General features: G+C 46.0%; 1 protein-coding gene across 2 annotated transcripts in view; it reads left to right on the top strand.

Moving 5' to 3' along the window:
- zswim8 (zinc finger, SWIM-type containing 8) overlaps window positions 1-23,234 on the top strand; it is a 176,582-nt gene that overhangs the window by 144,208 nt on the left and 9,140 nt on the right. For both annotated transcript variants that reach the window (XM_073025635.1, XM_073025636.1), the window contains exons 19-24: window positions 980-1,202; window positions 4,116-4,405; window positions 5,786-6,009; window positions 9,201-9,695; window positions 10,847-11,024; window positions 17,730-17,903. In XM_073025635.1, coding sequence (XP_072881736.1) covers window positions 980-1,202; window positions 4,116-4,405; window positions 5,786-6,009; window positions 9,201-9,695; window positions 10,847-11,024; window positions 17,730-17,903 — 1,584 coding nt within the window. The remainder of the gene's footprint in view (window positions 1-979; window positions 1,203-4,115; window positions 4,406-5,785; window positions 6,010-9,200; window positions 9,696-10,846; window positions 11,025-17,729; window positions 17,904-23,234) is intronic.

Raw genomic sequence — 23,234 nt, 5'->3', positions numbered from 1 at the left:
TCGATGCTGCTTGGCCTGCTGTGTTCCACCAGCATTTTGTGTGTTGTTGTTGTACCAATTTACATGGCTACTTTGAGGGATCTATGGACGTGGATCCCAAGATCCCTCTGTTCCTCCACATTGCTAAGAATCCTGCCATTAACGCTCTACCCTTTCTTCAGGTTTGACCTTCCAAAGTGAATCACTTCACACTTTCCTGGGTTGAACTCCATCTACCACTTTGGAACCCAGCTCTGCATCCTGTCAATGTGCGGTTGTAACCTACGACAACCTTCTATTAGGATGTGCAAAGAATAGAAAGGAGTTGGTGTATATGGGTGCTGGGGGGACAATACGGACAGGCTGGGCTAAGACTCGTGTTTCCATGTTGTGGGACTCTGTGGTACCATGACTCTGAAATCCCCAGAACCTCACTGGGGTAATGCAGATAAATTAACCTTGATGTGGTGTCTTGCTCAAAGACTGTGCCCCTGGTGGTGCTGCCATCCCCACATATTGCAGCAAAGTTCAAAGTAAATGTATTATCAAAGTACATACATATCACCATATGCAACCTCGAGATTCATTTTCTTGTGGGCACACACAATTTATCCATAGTAGTTTAATAACCATAATAGAATCAATGAAAGACCACATGGGCGTTCAACCAGTGTGCTACAGACAGCAAACTAGACAAATACAAAAAGAAAGAAATAATAAATAAATAAGCAGTAAATATTGAGAACATGAGATGAAGAGTCCTTGAAAGTGAATCCATAGGTTGTGGGAACATTCAATGATGGGGCGAGTGAAGTTATCCCCTTTGGTTCGGATTGTAATAGTTCATATTTCTGTGGTGAAATCTCTGGTTTAGGACTCAACCCCAACCACCTTCTGTCTCAAGGTGAGGATGATTCATTCTCTGTCTCAGTTTGACTACTGGAACCGGAGACGGGTTTGATGGGGCTGACGGTTGTGTTTTCTCTCTGCGCTGTGATAGGAATGGCCAGCATCGACAGCAGTGCTCCAGAAACCACCTCGGACAGCTCGCCGACGCTCAGCCGCAGACCCCTGCGCGGAGGCTGGACGGCTGCGTCCTGGGGCAGGGGGCAGGACAGCGACAGCATCAGTAGCTCATCCAGCGACTCCCTCGGATCGTCCTCATCCAGTGGCAGTCGGAGGGCCAGTGGTGGCGCCCGGACCAAGAGTGCTGACGTTGGGAGGTAGCGGTAACATTGTTGGCATTTGCCTTTTTCCCAGGCTTGGCATCAAAATGTCAGAAGGAATGGGATCCAGGGACGTTTGGCCAGGTTGATTCAGAATTGGCTTGCCTACAGAAGGTAGAGGGTCATGGTGGAGGGAGTACATTCAGATTGGAGGGTTGTGACTTGTGGTGTCCCACAAGGATTGGTTCTGGGACCTCTACCTTTCGTGATTTTTATTAACGACCTGGATGTAGGGGTAGAAGGGTGGGTTGGCAAGTTTGCAGACGACACAAAGGTTGGTGGTGTTGTGGATAGGGTAGAGGATTGTCGAAGATTGTAGAGAGACATTGATAGGATGCAGAAGTGGGCTGAGAAGTGGCAGATGGAGTTCAACCCGGAGAAGTGTGAGGTGGTACACTTTGGAAGGACAAACTCCAAGGCAGAGTACAACATAAATGGCAGGATACTTGGTAGTGTGGAGGAGCAGAGGGATCTGGGGGTACATGTCCACAGATCCCTGAAATTTGCCTCACAGGTAGATAGGGTAGATAAGAAAGCTTAGCTTTAGCTTTCATAATTCGAGGGATAGAGTTTAAGAGTCATGAGGTAATGATGCAGCTCTATAAAACTCTAGTTAGGCCACACTTGGAGTACTGTGTCCAGTACTGGTCACCTCAGTATAGGAAGGATGTGGAAGCATTGGAAAGGGTACAGAGGAGATTTACCAGGATGCTGCCTGGTTTAGAGAGTATGGATTATGATCAGAGATTAAGGGAGCTAGGGCTTTATCTTTGGAGAGAAGGAGGATGAGAGGAGACATGATAGAGATATACAAGATATTAAGAGGAATAGATAGAGTGGACAGCCAGCGCCTCTTCCCAGGGCACCACTGCTCAATACAAGAGGACATGACTTTAAGGAAAGGGGAGGGAAGTTCAAGGGGGATATTAGAGGAAGGCTTTTCACTCAGAGAGTGGTTGGTGTGTGGAATGCACTGCCTGAGTCAGTGGTGGAGGCAGATACACTAGTGACATTTAAGAGACTACTAGACAGATATATGGAGGAATTTAAGGTGGGGGGTTCTATGGGAGGCAGGGTTTGAGGGTCAGCACAACATTGTGGGCTGAAGGGCCTGTACTGTACTGTACTATTCTGTGCTCTATGTTAAAATGCATTGAATGTAGAACAGAGGGAGTAGAACAGGACATAGAACGGAAACACAAGACGTGGACCACGGTATGTGGAATGCGGAAGGTGGAACACACAGAGCATGGGACTTTGCGCACAAACCATAATACATGGAGCACAGAAGGTAGGACATAGACCAGTTCAGGAACGGTGACAGGCCTATCTCAGCTGTAATCTCCACACTGCTGCTTGTCTACCGCTTGAATTTTCACTCACCCACTTTCTCCCTCTTGCACACAGCTCGTTAAGTTTCACTAAGTTTCCACTCACCCAGTTTGTTTTTGGGAATAGTTCAGGGAGGAGCTGATGCACTTATAGGAGAACAGTCCAGAAATACTGTCCCTCCTCACGCGTGGCAAACGCGTGATTGCTCTCCCAAACACACACGTGTGATCAGCCATTCACCCAGGGCACATGCATGATCGTGGCACACATGTGGTAGCCCCTCCCACCCATGTGCTTGATCTCCCCCTTCTCCCGACAGTCCATGTATTGGTCAGGAAATATGAAATTCTGGGGTGGTGATAGATTGAAAGGTGCCGATGTCCTTCTGGAGCTGGGGAATCCTTTGTACACAAATCACTGAGCGTGTGGGCTCAGGAAGCAGATGGACATTTATTGTGAGAGGATTTCTGTGCAGGAGAAACACTGGGTTCTGGTCAGTGTGCAGCTGGGGCACCATCTCCACTTTCTTGTAGAACTTCATGGCATAGAATGAGGCCATGCTGAATAAGTGGATTTTAATCTCACTACACAGCTGTTGTCTCACAGTCTTGTACATTGAGATTCCACAAGTACATGAACACATCTCTCAACAGCTTGCATCTCCACAGTCTGCTCCCAGCTTTTTCCAAAGGTTTCCATCTCAAAATCCTGAGCACTTACCCAGTAGCAGCTGGGTTCAATTCCCATCGCTGTAAGGAGTTTGTACATTCTCCCCATAACTATATGGCTTTCCTCCGGATGCTCTAGTTTCTTCCTTTGTGTTGGCACGCAGCCAAGTGGTTAAGGTGTTCGTCTAGTGATCTGAAGGTCGCTAGTTCGAGCCTTGGCTGAAGCTGCGTGTATGTCCTTGAGCAAGGCACTTAACCACTGTTCTGTGACGACACCAGTGCCAAGCTGAATGGGTTCTAATGCCCTTCCCTTGGACAACATGAGTGGCGTGGAGAGGGGAGACTTGCAGTTTGGGCAACTGCTGGTCTTCCATAAAAAAACCTTGCCCAGGCTTGCACCCTGGAAACTTTCCAAGGTCCAAATCCATAGTCTATCGAGACTAACAGAGACCTACACTACATTCCAATTTCCTCCCACATTCCAAAGACGGGTTAGTAGGTTAATTGGCCACATGGGTGTAGTTTGGTGGTGTGGACTGAATGGGCTGTTACCGCGCTGTATCTCTAAATAAAATTAAAATGAATAAACCCGAAACATCGACAGTCGCTTTCTTCCACAGATGCTGCCTGAGCTGCTGCGCTCCCCCAGCATTTTGTGGCTGCATTACGTTAGCCTGGTGTACTTTAGCAGGCAGAGTGATGGAGAGAGATAGGAGCTGAGATGCAGACCCGCTGTGGCCTAATTGCAATGTGGAGCATGCTCAGCAGGCATTTTGCTAGCATATTCCTCCTTGGCCCATCTTAGGAGACAACCCTCGATCTCCTGCATTGTGGGGGATGCTTACTGACCTCTCTGTGGCCTTGCTCTCTGTGTGACAGTTTGTAGTCGGACTCTTTACTTCTGTTCCAGGTACAAAGGCAGACGGCCTGAAAGCCACGCTCCGCACGTGCCGAACCAGCCATCAGAGGCAGCGGCCCACTTCTACTTCGAATTGGCAAAGACGGTTCTCATCAAAGCAGGGGGCAACAGCAGCACATCCATCTTTACTCACCCCTCGGCCAGTGGCGGCCACCAGGGACCCCACCGCAATCTCCACCTCTGCGCCTTCGAGATTGGACTCTACGCACTGGGCTTGCATAACTTTGTCTCACCAAACTGGCTCTCGAGGACCTATTCTTCACACGTCTCTTGGATAACAGGTTTGGGAAAAGCCCCTGCTCTTGATTTCGGTCTCCAGAGCACGGACCAGATATTTTCCTCTATGCTTAATGCCTTCTGTCTCATCTGTGTCCTGTCGTGTGTGTGTGTGTGTGTGTGTGTGTGTGTGTGCGCACTGTTGAATCCTGGTTACAGACACTGACCGTGGCTCACTATACCGTATATTGGACTCTGTATATTGCACAGAACATCGAACACTAGAGCACAGTACAGGGTTTTCAGCCTATGATGTGCTGACCTTTAACTTACTGCAAGATCAGTCTAACTCTTCCCTCCCACACGGTCCTCAATTTTTCTTTCATCTATCTGCCTATCTAAGATATTCTTAAATGTCCCTGATGTATCTGCCTCGGTCACTGCCCATGGCAGTGTGTTCCATGCACACACCACTCTCCATGTAAAAAAAAACTTACCTCTGACTTCCCTAGTAAACGTCCCTCCAGTCACTTTAAAATTACACCATCTCGTATTAACCATTTCTGCCTTGGGATAAGGATGCTGGATGTCCACTCTATCAATGCCTCTTATTATCTTGTACACTTATATCAAGTCACCTGTCATTCTCCTTTGCTTGAAAGAGAACGTCCCTAGTTGTTCATCCTGTCCTTACAAGACATGCTCTCGTATCTAGCCAGTAAATCTCCTCTCCTCTGCCCCTCTCTAAAGCTTCCACATTCTTCCTATAATGGAGGGGGGGGGGGGGGGGGGGGGAGGATCAGAACTGAGCACAATACTCCCAGTGGTCAAAGTTCAAAGTTGAAAGTACATTTATTATCAAGTATGTGTGTTATATACAGTTTTGAGAGTCTTCTCCTTACAAGCAGCCACAAAACAAAGAAACCCCAAAAGAACTCATTGAAAAAAGACCATCAGACACCCAGTACAGGAATCATGTGCTCCACTCTATTTTGGCCTTTCAGTACTCGGCAGGTTTCAGTGAGACTCCCCTCTCATTCTCCTAAACTCCAGTGAGTGCAGGCTCGGAGCGAATCAGCCAACAGAAATTTCTCCCTCACTCCTGAACACTGGAGGCCTGGGGTGGGGTCCTGTTCTGGCATTGAAGGACTGTCTTTGTGGGTGGGTGGGAGGGAGGAACGGGGCTTGTTTTACGACTGTTGTTTGGTTGCTTGTTGTGTTCGGTGTTCTGCTGAGCATCGTGGGGATGCTGTATTGGTGACTGAATGTGTGGTGACACTTGTGGGCTGCTCTCACCCCCAGCCATCTCTAGGTTGTGTTGGCTGTTCATGCAAATGATGTAGTTCACTGTAGATATGATAAATGAATCTGAATCTGCGTCCACCACCCCCCCCCCCACCCCACCCGCCACTGAAGTGGCACTAACTTCTTTTTTACGCGGACAGGCCAAGCCATGGAGATTGGGAGCTCAGCACTGAACATCCTGGTTGAATGTTGGGACGGTCATTTAACTCCTCCCGAAGTAGCCTCTTTGGCAGATCGCGCATCACGCGCCAGGGACCCCAACATGGTCCGAGCTGCGGCAGAACTGGCATTAAGTTGTCTACCACACGCTCATGCTCTGAATCCCAATGAAATCCAGAGGGCGCTAGTTCAATGCAAGGAGCAGGTACGTGTTGCTGATCACCTCATTGCTCTGGGTCATACAAATTTAATTTTATATAAATATCTCAATGTATTTCTTACTGTTACTTATAGCTTTTAAAATTATATTTTGCACTGTACTACTGCCTCGAAACACATGCCGGTGATATTAAACCTGATTCTGACTCTAGTGATGATCATCGCTCCTGATGAAGGATTTTGGCCCGAAACGTCGTCACTACCTCCTCCCATAGATGCTGTCTGGCCTGCTGAGTTCTGCCAGCATTTCGTGTTTTTTATTTCTGACTCTAATGTTTGGTTGGTCAGCTTGGTGCCGTCCAGAGGAACGTTCCACTGAGGAGTTTCACCAAGCCCCCATTATCCTATTCACATGCTTAAATAAACCTTAGCTTTGTTTTGCAAAAGGATCAAGATTTCACCTATAAATGTTTAACAGGAGCTTGAGGTGATGTGAACTTCACTGTGGGAGCTTGGATGCTTTCATGTTGGTGAAATCAATGAGATGAGACCTTACATAATCGTATAATGATTTGCCCGGTCCTCCTCCTTTCCTCTCCTTATCCTGCTCATTGACTTCACTCAACATTCCTCAGCTTCTCTTGTTATTTGACCTTCCCCTTTCACATCTCCAATTGTCCCACTCTCCATCCATTATCTCACTCCGACCTCGCATAACGCTACCCCGCATAGTGCTGATTTGTTACATTGTGGTTATTCCATTCTTTATTGAATTTTTTTTAAATGGCAAAAATTCATTCTAAACAACACTTAAAACTTCTCAAGAGTGGCTGCCATTACAGTAAATATTAAATCAGCCAATGAGAGAGCTTGACATATGCTCTGAGCTACTCACAGCCAATCATGTATTAGCTGACACTCTGCCTCCCCTGCATGTGTAAACGTTCTTGCTTCCTCGCCAATTTGTTCTATTTTTTTCACCTATGAAGTCTGGAAAACGGCCTGCAACTTCTAGTGAGGGTAGTACATTTCAGAAAAGCATTGGCATGGATGTGAAACTACAAGTAAAATGGTGTTTAGAAGCTGGTGAGTGTCAGGATGATGTTGGCATTTCTCTGAAATTGGCTACATTGATGATCAGAACGATTATAAAACATGCAGACAAGGCAAAAGCTTCTGCAACGATGACCTCAAAGTTATCATCAACAAAGGTGACTTGTTCAAGGAACCATTTACTTGAAAAATTTAAAATGTACTAAATATATGGGTGGATGATCAAACACAACAAAACATTCTCCTAAGCCAGCTGATAATAATGGAAAAGACGAGAAGCATCTTCAAACATATTTAAGAAGATGAAGAAGATATGTTGGTACCATTTAGTCAGCAGAGGTTGGATTGATAGACTTAAACAGAGCTGTAACCTCCATAGCATATGTATCTCTGGTGAAGTGGCTCGTGCAGACAGCAAGGCAGCCCAGGATATTCCTGCAACACTGAAGGCCATAATCAAAAAGGGCATTTATCCTCCCGAGCTTGTCTTCAATGTGGATGAAACAAGCCTATTTTGGAAAAGAATGCCTTGTACTTTCACCTCATGAGAAGAGAAACGAGCATCTGGATTCGTGGCTGCTAAGGACCAATTAACTCTCTTGCTAGGAAGCAATGCTAAAGGTGACTTTAAGTTAAAGGCTATGATTGTGTATCTCTCTGACCATGAGCAATGAAAGGCATTTTAAATTCTGCCAGTGATTTGGAAATCAAACAAGAAAGTCTGGGTGATGATTGAGGTTTTCCCAAATTGGTTTGTTTCGTGTTTTTGTCCAGCAGTGAAGTGGTATTGTGAGGAACATGACCTTGAACCTAAAGCATTATTGGTGCTTGATAATGCCCCAGGCCACCCTAAGAATCTTGATATGCTTTGGACCTGCATTCCTGTAGAAGTGGTTTACCTTCCTCCAACACCACTCCATTATTCCAGCCAATGGATCAAGAAGTAATATTGAATTTTAAAGCCTACTGTCTTCATCACGCATTCAGGCAGCTTGTAGAGGGAAACAGTCAAGATTAACAATCCTCAGGCAATTTTGGAAAATCTACAACATCATGAAAGCTGGAGACAATATCAGAGCAGCCTGGGATGAAGCAACTTCAAACTGCATGAATGGAGTGTGGAAGAAGCCACAACCAGAAGCATGCACCAACAACCTAGGGTTTCTTGCAGAACCAGTCATCCAAAATATCATTGAACTGGCCAATGAAGTGGGATTAGAGAATGTTAATGATGGCAGTGTTGCTCTGTTCTCATGGTGAGAGTCTTAATAACGGAGAGCTTCGAGAATTGACAGAGCAACACAGCCTGAGTGAATCTGAGGACACGGATTGAGAAGAGGAAAGACCAGCAAGAAAACTCACCACAAAACTTCTCAGCACTGGCACCACCATGATCACCCAAATCCTGACCCTAACTGGGAGTGAAGGAATAAAGCAGTTCTTGATACGATTTCCTGCTACCAAGAACTGCTTCATGAGAGGGAACTTAAGAAAAGACAGTCAAATCTCGACGTCCACTTGAAGAAGAAGCCAAAGTTAGAGAAGGACCCACAGCCTGGTCCTTCCTCTAAGTTGTAACCACCACCCGCTCCACTGCTCTCCTGCTGCTCTATTGATGTACAGGTTAGGCCTATTTACATGTTTGTTACTCCATGGATTACTGTGTATACATAAAATAATATATCTCAGGTTTGATTTTTTTTATCAGGCACACATGTCCATTTTACATAATGTTATAATGACCTCACATAATGCTGATTTACATAGCGTACCACCTCCGAGGAACACATCCTCAGCGTTAAGCAGGGTCTGAGTGTAATTCAAACAGTAAGCCTGGCCCTGTTACTTAAAGGCAAATGATGATATCTCCCAAGATTGTAAACATCATCTCCCTCGTGTTCATGAGTGGCATTTGTGTATTGCCCACAGGTGGTTAGTGCTCTCTCAGTTATAGTGTGCTAACACTGTGGATCACACTCTAACTCTACGTGTTCTTGTGCAGCTGCACTGAGGGCTGTATGTGCCTGAGTGTGTGTGTGTCTGAATGTGAGTATGTGTGTTTGTATGCTTGTGTGTGTGAGTGTGTTTGTGTCTGATGTGATGTGAGATTGTGTGTGTGTGTGTGTGTGTACTCAGTGACTTGCTACTGTCCATCCCATCCTGTTTCTCTTCCTGCCGCCCTAGGACAACACCATGCTGGAGAAGGCGTGCATGGCAGTGGAGGAGGCAGCCAAGGGTGGAGGCGTCTACCCTGAGGTGCTCTTTGAGGTGGCTCACCAGTGGTACTGGCTGTACGAGCAGACGACAGGCGGCTCTCAGCAGCGGGAGATGTCGACCATCGGTGGCCGCGGCACGCACGAGGCAGGGAGGGGCGTGGTGGAACACTCGGCGCTGAACGAGGGACCGGCCACTGTCACTGTGGCTGCCACAGTGACGGCCACCGCCGTGGTGCCGGTGATCACTGTGGGGTCCACTATGTACCAGCAGCACACCATCGCCGGGACTGCCATCGCCCATCCCCACGCACAGGCCTTCCCCTCCAGCCCTGCCATGACTCACCCCTACAGCACCATTCAAACCCACATCCCGTCCGTCTGCAACGCCGCCTATCTCGGACATCCCATCCAGCACGTCCCACGACCTGCCATCTTCCCTGTCGCCGGAGCAGCCTACCCGCAGGTACACCCATTCAGTGCCGAAATCCCTGCGGAGTTGGGGAGGCTCGTGTCAAAACGGCCGCGTGGTTCTCAGACAGACAGTAGTTAGGCCGGACTGCCACGCGAATGTGCATGTCAGGACTCCAGAAATACTGAAGCAAAAAGGTCAGAGATTTCGAGATACAGCACATTGTGGGCCGAGGGGCCTGTACTGTGCTGTAATGTTCTATATTCGCTGTTAGAATCCCTAGTGTTCTTTGTTCTGTCTGTTTTACACAGAGGTGGGTTTTTTCTGTATAGAGAGAGTGGTGCATGCGAGGGACACGCTACCAGGGTGATGGTTGAAGCAGATACGTTAAGGACATTTCAGAAACACAAGTACAAGGAGGGCTGTGTGGGAGGGAAGAGTTAGACTGAACTTAGCGTAGGTTCAAAGCTCAGTACAACATTGTGGGCTGAAGGGCCTGTACTGTTCTATGTTCTATACTCAGTGGTCACTTTATTAGGTACAGGAGTGGAACCCGGTGTGGTCTTCTGCTGCTGTAGCCCATCCACTTCAAGGCTCAACAAGGTGTGCATTCAGAGATGCTCTTCTGCACACCACTGTTGTAATGTGGTTATTTGAGTTCCTGTCAGCTTGAACTAATCTGGCCATTCTCCTCTGACCTCTTTCATTAACGAGGTGTTTTCACCCACAGAACTGCCACTCACTGGATTTTTTTTGTTTGTTGCAACATCCTCTTGTAAACTCTAGAGAGTGTTGTGCGTGAAAATCCCAGGAGATCAGCAGTTTCTGAGATACTCAAACCACCCCATCTGGCACCAACAACCATTCCACAGTCAAAGTCACTTAGATCACATTTCTTCCCCATTGTGAAGTTTGGTTGAAAAACAGCTGAACCTCTTGACCAAGTCTGTTGAGGTCTGCCAAATGGAGTGGCCAGTGAATTTATGCCCTCCTCTCCTATTGCCCTCTGTCCTTCAGCAACTCATCTTTCAGTTTTGCCCCCTAAAGCCCAGCTCCAATTTTAAAGGCAGAGCAGCCATTTCCAGACTCAGCGTTTTGTTTACTGGGTGTTGAACACTGTGATTCAAAGTGAGCTCGTGTGGCCGATGAATCGGAGGGGGTCGGAAATGGGCCGTGCACTTGTTTACTGTGTGTTCTGTGTCTAGGGCATGCACCCCGCTTTCATTGGAGCTCAGTATCCATACACTGTTGCCACCACAACCCACCCAGCCATGGCAGGTCCGCCTGTCACCTTCGCAGGAGTTCCTGTGCCCCCCATGTCACCAATGGCCGTGCACCCCTACCAGTCTGACCCGAGCCTGCCTCTGACGTCGACCGTAGCAGGTACAGGAAGCTTTTCAAATGTTGTTGCTGTGTTTCTGTGGCGCTTTGTGCTGACTCCACAAAGTTCAAGTTTGAGTTTATTGTCATTCAACCTTGCACATGTGTATAGCTGAATGAAACACTGTCCCTCTAGGACAAAGGTACAAAATGCAGCACATAGTTCACATACAGTAGATAAAATAATATTAACACAAGAGTATTAATAAAAATGCTCTGTAGGTGTAAAAGTTGACATAAAGTGCACAGACAACATGTCGTTAAATATACAAGAGTATAACAGTGACGAATCAGCATACAGGAGGGAGATGGAAGCTCTGGCTGAGTGGTATCATCACAGCAACCTCACTCGATGTCAGCAAGACCAAGCAGCTGATTATTGACATCAGGAGGAGGAAAACAGAGGTCCATGAGCCAGTCCTCATTGGAGGATCAATAGACAATAGAAAGTAGGTGCAGGAGTAGGCCATTCAGCCCTTCTAGCTAGCACCGCCATTCACTGTGATCATGACTGATCATACACAATCAGTACCCCGTTCCTGCCCTCTCCCCATATCCCTTGACCCCGCTATCTATAAGAGCTCTATCTAACTCTCTCTTGAATGCATCCAGAGACTTTGCCTCCACTGCCTTCTGGGGCAGGGCATTCCACATATCCACCACTCTCTGGGTGAAAAAGTTTTTCCGCATCTCTGTTCTAAATGGCCTGCCCCTTATTCTTAAACTGTGGCCTCTAGTTCTGGACTCACCCATCAGCGGGAACATGCTTCCTGCCTCCAGTGTGTACAATCAGAGGTGGAAAGGGTCAGTTACTTAAATTACTTGGTGTTATTATTTCGGAGGGACCTGTCCTGGGCCCAGCATGTAAGTGCAATTACGAAGAAAGCCCCTACTTTCTGCAGAGTTTGCGGAAATTCAGCATGACATCTGAAACTTTGACAAATTTCTACTGTGGTGGAGAGTATATTGACTGGCTGCATCACAACCTGATGTGGAAACACCAATGTTCTTGACCAAAAAATCCTACAAAATATAGTGGATACAACTCGGCCATCACGGGTAAAGCCCTCTCCACCTGTGAGCACGTCTACATGAAATACTGTCGCAGGAAAGCAGCATCTATCATCAGGGACCCCCACCACCCAGGACATGCTTTTTTTTTTCTCACTGCTGCCATCAGGAAGGAGGTACAGGAGCCTCAGGACCCACACCACCAGGTTCAGGAACAGTTACTACCCCTCAGCTATCAAGCTCCTGAACCTGAGGGGATAACTTCACGAGTTCACTTGCCCCATCACTGAAATGTTTCTACATTCTACAGATTTACTTTCAAGGTCTCATTGTCTCTTGCTCTTGATATTTATTGCTTGCGTGCTCTTTATTTATTTAGTTATCTATCTTTATTTATGTATGTATTATTTGTTTCTTTTTGTATTTGCACAGTTTGTTATCTTTTGCACATTGGTTGAATGCCCAAGTTGGTGCCGTCTTTCACTGATTCTATTATGGGTATTATTCGATGGATTTATTGAAAATGCCCACAAGAAAATGAATCTCAGGGTTGTATATGGAGATATATATGTACTTTGATAATAAATTTAAAGGTTAGTTTATTATCAAGATATACAACTTTGAAATTATTCTTCTCCGGGTAGCCACAAAAACAAGAAAATTTACTTTGAACTTTGAAATTTAATGCTACTGGCACTGTCATAAATAATGTGTACTGAGTGGTAGCCAGTTGTTCAGAAGGCTCAGTCTCACAAGAAGATGCTGTGACCCAGCCTACCAATCCGCGTTCTCGTACTGCGGTACCTTCCGCCTGATGGTGAGAAGTCAGACAGATTGGGGGTCAGATGGAGAGATCCCGGACTCTGTAATTCTGGTCTTCTGGCTCTATTTGGGACTAAATGGAGGTTCCAGCGATTCATAGTAGCGTACATCACGAAAACAGTCGCTTTGGCCCAACTCATCTGTGCTAACCAAGATGCCCACCTACACTAGCCCAGTTTTCCGACCCTTTAACCGTTTCCTATCCATGTTCCTGACCAAATGATGCTTTTTTCCCCCATTCTCTCGATAATGGAAATATTGAGGCACTAACATTTCTCTGGAGCGTCAGAGGCTGAAGGGCCTGGTGGAAGTTCAAAGTAAATCTATTCAAGGTACATACTGTATATGTCATCGTGTACTACCCTGAATTCATTTCCTTCTGGGCATTCAGTGTAGAACAAAGAGATACAATAGAATCAATGAAAAACTATACCAAGGTGGGCCAAGTGCAAAATTAAATAACAAATAATACTGAGAACATGAGTTGTAGAATCCTTGAAAATGGGTCTGCAGGCTGTGGGATCAGCTCAGTGTTGAGATTAAGTTATCTCTTCTCATTCAGGAACCTGATGGTTGAGGGCTAATAGCTGTTCCTGCAGTCAGTGGTGTCTGGGACTCAAGACTCTGCTACCTTTTTCCCCAATGGCAGCAGAGGGAGGAGAGCGTGGTCTCGATGGTGTGGCCATCCTGTGACAGCGCTCCATGTAGATGTGCTCAACGGTGGAGAAGGAGAGTTGGTAGAACTTTAGAAAGTTATGAGAAACATAGATAAAACAGTCAGTCAGTTTCTTTAAATTTTAGAGTTGATTGTTTTTCATTCAGTTGTAACTTAGATGTCATTCTAAATAAGTCAGCCGTTGTTTTAAATGTAGTCATTGTGTTTTTCATAATTGAATTGCCAATTTGCTACTTTGCGCTGAGTGGATTAACAATATAATCTCGTTGTCCTCAACAATGGCAATAAAACATACTAATCATTTTCCCACTTTAGAAATTTCAAATACTAGAGGAGATGGGTTTAAGGTGAGAGAGGGAAGGTTCAAAGGAGATGTGTGGGGCAAGTTTTTATTTTACACAGAGTGTTTGGTGCTTAGGGCAGGCTGCCAAGGATGACAGTGAAAGCAGGCACAAAGCTCTTAGAAGGAACATACAGGGAATGGAGGAATATGGATCATTTGCAAGCAGAGATTTAATTTAATTTGGCTTCACTTTGGATACAGCAGTAATGTAAAAACTCATCGGATTCACTGCCCTCCTGGAGCTACGGACTGCCCGAGCACACCCCTCAGTTAGGGGCTGGAGTGTCCACACCTGGGTTTGCAGAGGGAATTTGTCCCTGTTCTCCCTGCTGGTTCATTGTGTGACAGCTGCTCCCTCTGCTGGCTGAACAATCACAGTGTGAGCAGAGATCTCTGCTCTCTCACTCGAAACACACTTTAATGATTTTGTAAAGGCTTTGCCTCTGATATTGTAATAATTTCCATTTAACTGTCAGTGTGAATACGATCAGGATCTGAAAGTGTAGGATTAAATAAGCATTAACACACACTAAATCCTTTCTCCCCCATCACGTCCCAGCTTCTGACTTCATCCTGCCTTCCCCACCCAACTGGTCTCACCTTTCATCTTCCAGCTTGTACTTGTTCCTCTCTTTCCCCCACCCTTCCTTATTCTAGCATCATCTCTCCCTTCCTTTCCAGTTCTGATGAAGGGTCTCGGCCCGAAACGTCAGCTGTTTATTCATTTCCATAGACACTGCCTGACCTGCTGAGTTCCTCCAGCATTTTGTGTGTGTTGCTCTGGATTTTCAGCATCTGCAGAATCTCTTGTGTTTAACATACACGAAATGCTGGAGGAACTCAGCAGGTCAGGCAGCATCTATGGAAAAGAATAAACATTCTACGTTTTGGGCCGAGACCCTTCATCAGGATTGGAAAGGAAGGGGGAAGATGCCAGAATAAAACATAAACTCCTATCAACAACGCTGGTTCCATTGAAACGTTTAAGAGAATTTTGGATGAGTAGATGGATGGGAGGTATATGGAGGGCTATTGTCCACATGCCAGTTGATGTGACGAGGCAGTATGGACTAGATGGGCAGAAGAGCCTGTTTCTAGGCTGTAGTGCTCTATGTCTCCCGAGCACTATTCAATACCTGGAGGTAGACTGAATCCCAAGTGAAAGCTGGATCACACCATTGAAGTTTGACCTTGAATGTTGGTCGCTAATGCTCAGTAATAGACTAAACTATTGTCTGAGGACTCAGTGATTTCTCGGCTTATTTATGAACTGGTTGCTCATTGGTTGGTTTGCTCCCCTCATTATGGGCTGGAGCACCAGCCCTGGAATTCCCAGTCCTTCCCAGACATCACTGTGTCACCCACGGTAGAGGCGGCCTCGAGGAGCCAGCATCAGGTTTAATATCACTGACATGGTTTTGCGGCAGCAGTACAGTGCAATACTTAGGGACACTATAATTACAATAAGAATTATATGGTATGTTAAAAAATTAAGTAAGTAGTGCAAAACGAGAGCAAAATAATGAGGTAGTTTACCCAGGTTCATTGCCCATTGAGAAATCAGATGGCAGAAGGGAAGAAGCTATTCCTAAAACATTGAGTGTGTGTTTTCAGTCTCCTGTATCTCCTCCCTGATGGTACCAAAGGGAAGAGGGCATGCTGTGTGATTGGGGTCCTTACTGATGGATGCTACCTTTCTGAGGCATTACCTTTTGAAGATGTTGTCGATGGTGGGGAGGCTGTTGCCCACGATGGAGCTGGCTGAGTCTGCAACTTGTTGCAGCTTTTTCCGATCCTGTGCAAGCGGCCCCTCCGTACCAGGCGGTGATGCAGCCCGTCAGAATGCTCTACACCAGGGGTGTCAAACTCATTTTAGGTCATGGGCCGGATTGAGCAAAATGCAGCTTCATGCGGGCCGGATCAGTCGGACGCGTGTGAACGCAGCTTTCGTTGCCTCCGTTTTTTCAGCCTGCTCTCATGTGTCTCAGTCTCTGCTATAACTACAAAGTGTTTCACTTTACAAATTCCGTTTCTTATGAAGAAGACTGCCGAATAAACACTAAAAACCCTGAAAACCTGGTACCTGAATAAACTCAGCATTAGCCATATCATACGCCATAGGCGCTTCGATTACTGGGGCCAGCTTTAATAGTAATTAGATATTATCTCGCGGGCCAAAGATAATTCCATCGCAGGCCGGATTTGGCCCACGGGATTTGAGTTTGACATATATGCTCTACACGGTACATCTGTCGAGATTTGTGAGAGACATAATGTACAAAATCTCCTTAATGAAATACAGCCATCGTGATTGCATCAGTATGTTGGGCCCAGGATAGATCTTCAGAGATGTTGACACCCAGGAACTTGAAGCTTCTCATCCTTTGCACTGCTGACCTCTCAGCTGGTGTGTGTCTGAATCGCAATCAAACAGCAAAATTCTGCTATCTGGCTCTAATGATTAATGACCAATCTACCTACTGCTCATTAGGGCAGCAATGAAGGTCCACCATCTCTGGTGGTGGTTGAGGCTTCTTTCATCATGTCAGTAGCTCTGTTTTCACTCCTGTCAGTCATGCAAGTCCCAGATAGAAACTCAGGAATACCATCACACTCAGAAGGATTCTTCTTTGCTGTCTCCATAACAGTTTTGTTTGACCAGTCAGGGTTGTTAGCACTGAGTTGAACCCCTGAACCTGGAGGACCAGTGGACCACTCTTAGTCTGGCCTCTGCCCTTTGACCTGTCTTGTATGGGTGATCCTGCCAAAAGCCTTGACTCCAGCCAGCATAGCTCTTCAGTCATAGAGGCACACAGCCTTGAAACCGTGACAAGTTTGTGGTTCTCTTAGAGGAATAATTAATGAGCAATGCATTAAAGCAAGTGCACAAACCTTTCCTATATCTCCGGTTACCCTGATGCATTGTCCATCCTTCCAATAACGTTGGGACTGTGTAGGTCAGACACTGATGAACATAAAGGGTAGGGGATGGAAAACGGCCCAAAATGTGTCAAAGGGTTTACAGATCCCTCAGCATTGCTCCCCTTGGCTCAGTTCTTAGAGTAGTTGACCTCAGTAAAGGGTTAAAAGTAGTCCTCGTGCTCGAGAAATTAATTCATGTAAATAATCCACCATTCTCTCCCCTCACCTTTGCTCAGACCTACTACCCTGTCTCCAATCAGCTGATCCACCATCTATATTTGGTGGTAATATCCCTCTTCCCTTCACCTGTGTCCAGTGGGCCTCCCTTTCCCCAATCCCGCCAGATGTCACTCGACATACATACAGGACATTAAATTGATGGGAAGATTAAAGACCAGAGCAGTTCTCATTAACCTCATGTAAGACAGTTTAAAAAAAAAAAAATTTGGAATTACAGAAATAAAATTGAGCAGAAATACACAAATGAACAAAGTAAAGAATTTATCCCACTTTTCCTAAAACTGAAGGACAATTTTTCCCAACAGCTATAGAAAGACAGCTGGAGATGGAATAATTCATCAGTCTCTTAGTAATATGATTTCCCAATCACTAGATTCTAATTAATGAATCTTTGTGGCCACTTAATGAATGTGTGGTACATTATCAGCCGGGCAATTGCACTTTTAGTGTTACACCAGAATTACTTGTGAATGAAATTCTTATCCTGATTAATTCATTCTCCCCTCTTCCGCCCCCTCCTCCTCCTCCCTCTTCCTTCCCCTTCAACCCCTCCACCTCACCCCTTTGTTCCCCCTCTATCCCCTCCCCTTTCTCCCCTTCTATACCCCCTCTACCCACCTCTCCCCTTCTCTATCCCTTCTCCCCCCTCTCTCACCCCCTCTGCTCCCCCCCTCCACTATGCTATCTTTCCCAGTTGCCAGTGTACAGGCTGGAACTGCTTTCCAAGCTGTTCAAGGAGCATCCATACCGAGCCTAACAACGCAAGGACCCTCAATAGTCACGCCGACATTCCCTACGGAAGACGAACAGCATTCGCAGCCCGTCAGTCCGCAGGGGTTGCACTACTTGCATTCCGCGTACAGAGTTGGTGAGTGCACAAATGTGTAGATCACGTTTTCCATGGCACAAGGGTATTGACAGTGCTTTACAGCCACTGAAGTGCTTTGAGACAATTTCAAATGGAGGAACACACCAGCTGGTGTATGGGTGAATTTTAGAATATGGGGGGGAGTTGATGGGATGTGGGGAGATGTGTAAATGGGTGTTCGATGGTCAGCTGCAGCTTGTTCTCATACAGCAAGCTCCCAAAGTCATACAGTTGGTGTTCTACAACGTAGGAAGAAGTCCTTTGGCCCACTGCTCCATGCTGACTAAGGTTCCCATGGAAACAGGCCCTTTGGCCCACTGGTCCATGCTGACCAAGGTTCCCATGGAAACAGGTCCTTCGGCCTACTTGTCCATGCTGAACAAGGATCCCAACTAAACTAGCAGTTTTTAAATGGTGTTTTAAAAGTCCCAACTGCTTCCTCTGGTAGCTCGTTCCATGTACCGAACACACTCGCTAAGCTAATCCCATTTGGCCTCATTTGACCCATATCCGACTGGGATAAAGTGAGCCCCATTTGGCCTATTAAATTAGAAGAAAACGAGTCCCACCTGTCTGCATTTACCCAAATCCAAATGGAGGAAATCAATTCCCATTTGTCCGCATTTGCCCATTTGAGATTGGGTGAAAATGAGTCTGATTTGCCCATACTTGGCCCATATCAGACTGCAAGTCCCATCTGTGCACATTTGGTCCATATCAGACCGAGGGAAAATGAGTTGTATTTGCTTACATTTGGCTGATCTCCAACCAGGGAAAATAAGTCCCATTTCCCTGCATTGGACACATATCAGACTGGGGAAAATGAGACCTATTTGACTGCATTTGGTCCATATCCCTTTAAACCAGCCTATCGATCTACCACTGCCACCATCCACTATCCATCGATTTGTCCAAATATCTTTTAAGTGTTGTTAATACACCTGCCTCAACCATTTCCGCTGGCAGCTCATTGCATTTACTGACCACCTTCTGGGTGCAAATGTTGCCCCTCAGGCTCTCATTAAATCTCTCCCTTCTCATCTTCGTTCTTGGTCCCAACCATGGGGGAAAAAAACTGTATCTATTTTATTTATTTATTTAGAGATACGTCACGGTAACAGGCCTTTCCAGCCCAACGAGCCCGCACCACCCAATCACGCCACGTAACCAATTAATCTACCAACCCGTACATCTTTGGACTGTGGGAGGAAACTGGAGCATCTGGCGGAAACCCGTGTGGTCACGTGGAGAATGTACAAACTCTTTATAGACAATGGTGTGATTTGAACCCAGGTCACTGTTGCTGTAATAGTGTTATGCTGATTGCTACACTACCTGGCCACCCCCATGGTGTCTGTCAACAGTTAATATACAGTATTGTTGAATGCTGGGTGATTGGATCATTGCCAAAGCACTAGTGAGAATTCCTCTGCATACCTTCAAGGAAAAACTGTGCAATCTTTCCCACATTCCTGGGGAAAGGGGGGTTTAGTTTAATGTATCATTTTTACAATGGCACCTTTGCCAGTGCATCACTCTCTCCACACTGCACTGGGACACCAGCTAAGATTGTTTGCCTGGGTAACTGATGCAAGACTTTACCACCTCCTCCTCTCATTGGTAAGATCACGTTGGCCAACACCTGAGAGTTGGACTGACTGCCTCCACCTGCTACCAAGATGGGTCTAATGTGACTGACTCTCCCCTTGTCCTTTAGCATCATGGTGTTGGCTTTACCCATTCTTGTCATCCTGTTCCAGGTTTCATAATCCCCACAAAATATAAGTTACTTGGATAAGGAAGTGGACGGGTGGATTAGTAAGTTTGCAGATGACATGAAGGTTGGTGGAGTTGTGTACGGTGTAGAAGATTGTCGAAGGTTACAACAGGACATTGATAGGATGCAGAGCTGGGCAGGGAAGTGGTAGATGGAATTCAATACAGAAAAATGTGAAATGATTCACTTTGGAAGGTTGAATCTGAAGACAGAATAGAGGGTTAATAGCAGTGTGGAGGAGCAGTTGGATTTGGGGTCCACGATCATAGATCCCTCAAAGTTGCTGTTAAAGTTGATACAGCGGTTAAGAAGCATATGGAGTATTTCCCTTCATTGGTTAGGTGGTGAGTTCAAGGGCCAAGCGGTATTGTTGCAGCTCTATAAAATCTTGGTTGGACCATACTTGGAGAGCTGTGTTCAGTTCTGATCACCTCATTATAGAAAGAATATGGAAGCTTTAGAGAGGGTGCAGAGGAGATTTACCAGGACACTACCTGGATTGAGAGCATGTCTTTTGAGGAAAAATTGAATAAGCTGGGGACTTCCTCTTTGGAGCGAAGGAGGAGGAGAAGTGATTTGATAGAGGTTTAGAAGGTGGTATGCTGCATAGATCCCTCCAAGTTAAGGGATTCCAAAGAGCACCACTTTCTAAGTGAATAAATTTCTCCTCGTATCAATCCTTAATGCTCTACACATTCTGAGGCTGTGATTTCTTCTTCTGTAGTCCCCTTCTGACCCACCCTGTCCAGCTCTCTGTTCACCTGTTGGCTGCATTCTCTTGATAGCAAGACTATCATTTTTATTTCTTTGGAAAGGACACCAATAATTGTACACAGTCTGGCTGGTGTTGTCTTACCCTGTGTCCAATATACGTGGAAGAAGACACCTTTACTCTTGTATTCAAATCCTCTTGTAATAAAGGTCAATGTATAATTTGCCTGCTGCCACTGTTAGCTTTCAGTGATCTGTGTATAAGGACACCAGATCCTCTCGAACCATCCCTTTCTCTGTGTTCCTGCTCTTACCACTGTGTTGATAACCTCGTACTTTTGAGATACAGCACAGTAACAGGCCCTTCTGACCCAGTGAGCCCATGCTGCCCAGTTACACCCATGTGACCAATTAACCTACTAACCCGTACGTCTTGGGAAAGTGGGAGGAAACCGGATCAGCTGGAGAAAACTGGCGCTGTCATGGGGAGAACATACAGACTTCTTACAGTCAGTGGTGGGAAATGAACCTGGGTCATTGGCATTGTAATTGTGTTCTGCTGACCACACTGTGGGAGCTAGGTATCTATTGTCTGTCTGTATTGTATATCTGTTGTGCGTTTATAGGTTACGGTAATTTGTCACATGGGTTGGGGTGTGGTCAAAGCAAGTGTGTATAGTTATGTATTCACAATAGACAGTAGGTGCAGGAGTAGGCCGTTCGGCACAGCCATTCACTGTTATCATGGCTGATCATACACAGTCAGTACCCTGTTCCTGCCCTCTCCCCATATCCCTTGACTCCACTATCTATAAGAGCTCTATCTAACTCTCTCTTGAATGCATCCAGAGACTTGGCCTCCACTGCCTTCTGGGGCAGAGCATTCCACATATCCACCACTCTCTGGGTGAAAAAGTTTTTCCGCATCTCTGTTCTAAATGGCCTACCCCTTATTCTTAAACTGTGGCCTCTAGTTCTGGACTCACCCATAAGCGGGAACATGCTTCCTGCCTCCAGTGTGTCCAATCCCTTAATAATCTTATATGTTTCAATCAGATCCCCTCTCATCCTTCTAAATTCCAGTGTATACAAGCCCAGTCGCTCCAATCATTCAACATATGACAGTCCCGCCATTCCGGGAATTAACCTTGTGAACCTACGCTGCACTCCCTCAATAGCAAGAATGTCCTTGCTCAAATTTGGAGACCAAAACTGCACACAATACTCCAGGTGGGGTCTCACCAGGGCCCTGTACAGCTGCAGAAGGACCTCTTTACTCCTATACTCAGTTCCCCTTGTTATAAAAGCCAGCATGCTATTAGCTTTCTTCACTGCCTGCTGTACCTGCATGCTTGCTTTCATTGACTGATGTACAAGAACACCTAGATCTCATTGTACTTCCCCTTTTCCTAACTTGACTCCATTTAGATAGTAATCTGCCTTCCTGTTCTTGCCACCAAAGTGAATAACCTCACATTTTATCCACATTAAACTGCATCTGCCATACATTTGCCCACTCACCCAACCTGTCCAAGTCACCCTGCATTCTCATAACATCCTCCTGACATTTCACACTGCCACCCAGCTTTGTGTCATCAGCAAATTTGCTAATGTTACTTTTAATCCCTTCAACTAAATCATTAATGTATATTGTAAACAGCTGCGGTCCCAGCACCGAACCTTGCGGTACCCCACTGGTCACAGCCTGCCATTCCGAAAGGGACCCGTTAATTGCTACTCTTTGTTTCCTGTCAGCCAGCCAATTTTCAATCCATGTCAGTACTCTGCCCCCAATACCATGTGCCCTAATTTTGCCCACTAATCTCCTATGTGGGACTTTATCAAAAGCTTTCTGGAAGTTCAGGTACACTTTGTCCTCGTTAGTTAGTTTTTGCTACACTGCTCAAATTTTGGAATGCTTTTCTCATTGCTTTTGTCACTCATCCAGCCTCTACACCCTCATCACCGCTCCTGCTGTCCTTTGGCTCCCGGTCCTTGCTATGGCTTTCTGCGGGAGGCAACAATCAGAGGCTACAGCAGGAGTTGGTGGTGTCTGCCTCACTCTGCCTGCGCTTCCTCCCTCACCAAACTCTGTTAGCTCTTCCCCCCCCCCCCCCCACCACTTTATCTCCATAATCCCACAAATCTTTTCCTTTCATTGAGTGATTCAGAACACATACAGGCCTTTCGGCCCAACTCATCCATGCCAACCAAGGTGCCCACCTAAGCGAGGTCATGTGTCCCATATCCCTCGAAATCCAAGTCTAAATCTAAATGAAGAATTTTACTGTATGTTTTGATGTACATGTGAAAAATAAAACCAATCTTTATTCATGTAGTTATCCAGATGTCTTTTAAATGTCATTATTGTGCCTGTCTCAACTACTTTCTCTGGTAGCTTGTCCTGTGTGTGCACCACCCACTCGTTTAGAAGTTACCCTCAGGTCCTGTCAGCTTAAGCCTGTGTGTGCACCACCCACTCGTTTAGAAGTTACCCTCAGGTCCTGTCAGCTTAAGCCTGTGTGTGCACCACCCACTCGTTTAGAAGTTGCCCTCAGGTCCGGTCAGCTTAAACCCGTGGCCTCTAGTGTTTGATTGCCTTTACCTGAGGAAAAAGATTGTGCATTCATCCTATCTATTCTGCTCCCCTCCATGATATTATAACCCTCTATATTATCCCTGTCTCTGACCCTCCAAGGAATAAACTCCTAGTCCAATCTCTCCCGATAACTCAGGCCCTCAAGTTCAAGCAACACCCTTGTAAACCTCCTTTACTCTCTCTAGTTAAATGGTGTGTCTCATTATCTTCATTGGCTCTGCCCCACCTCCTCAGGCCCGTAGAT

The sequence above is a fragment of the Hemitrygon akajei genome, chromosome 21, assembly GCF_048418815.1.
Source record: "Hemitrygon akajei chromosome 21, sHemAka1.3, whole genome shotgun sequence".
In the NCBI taxonomy this organism is placed as follows: Eukaryota; Metazoa; Chordata; class Chondrichthyes; order Myliobatiformes; family Dasyatidae; genus Hemitrygon; species Hemitrygon akajei.
Note: the sequence above shows the minus strand (reverse complement) of the source record. Positions and strands in the feature narration are given on the sequence as shown.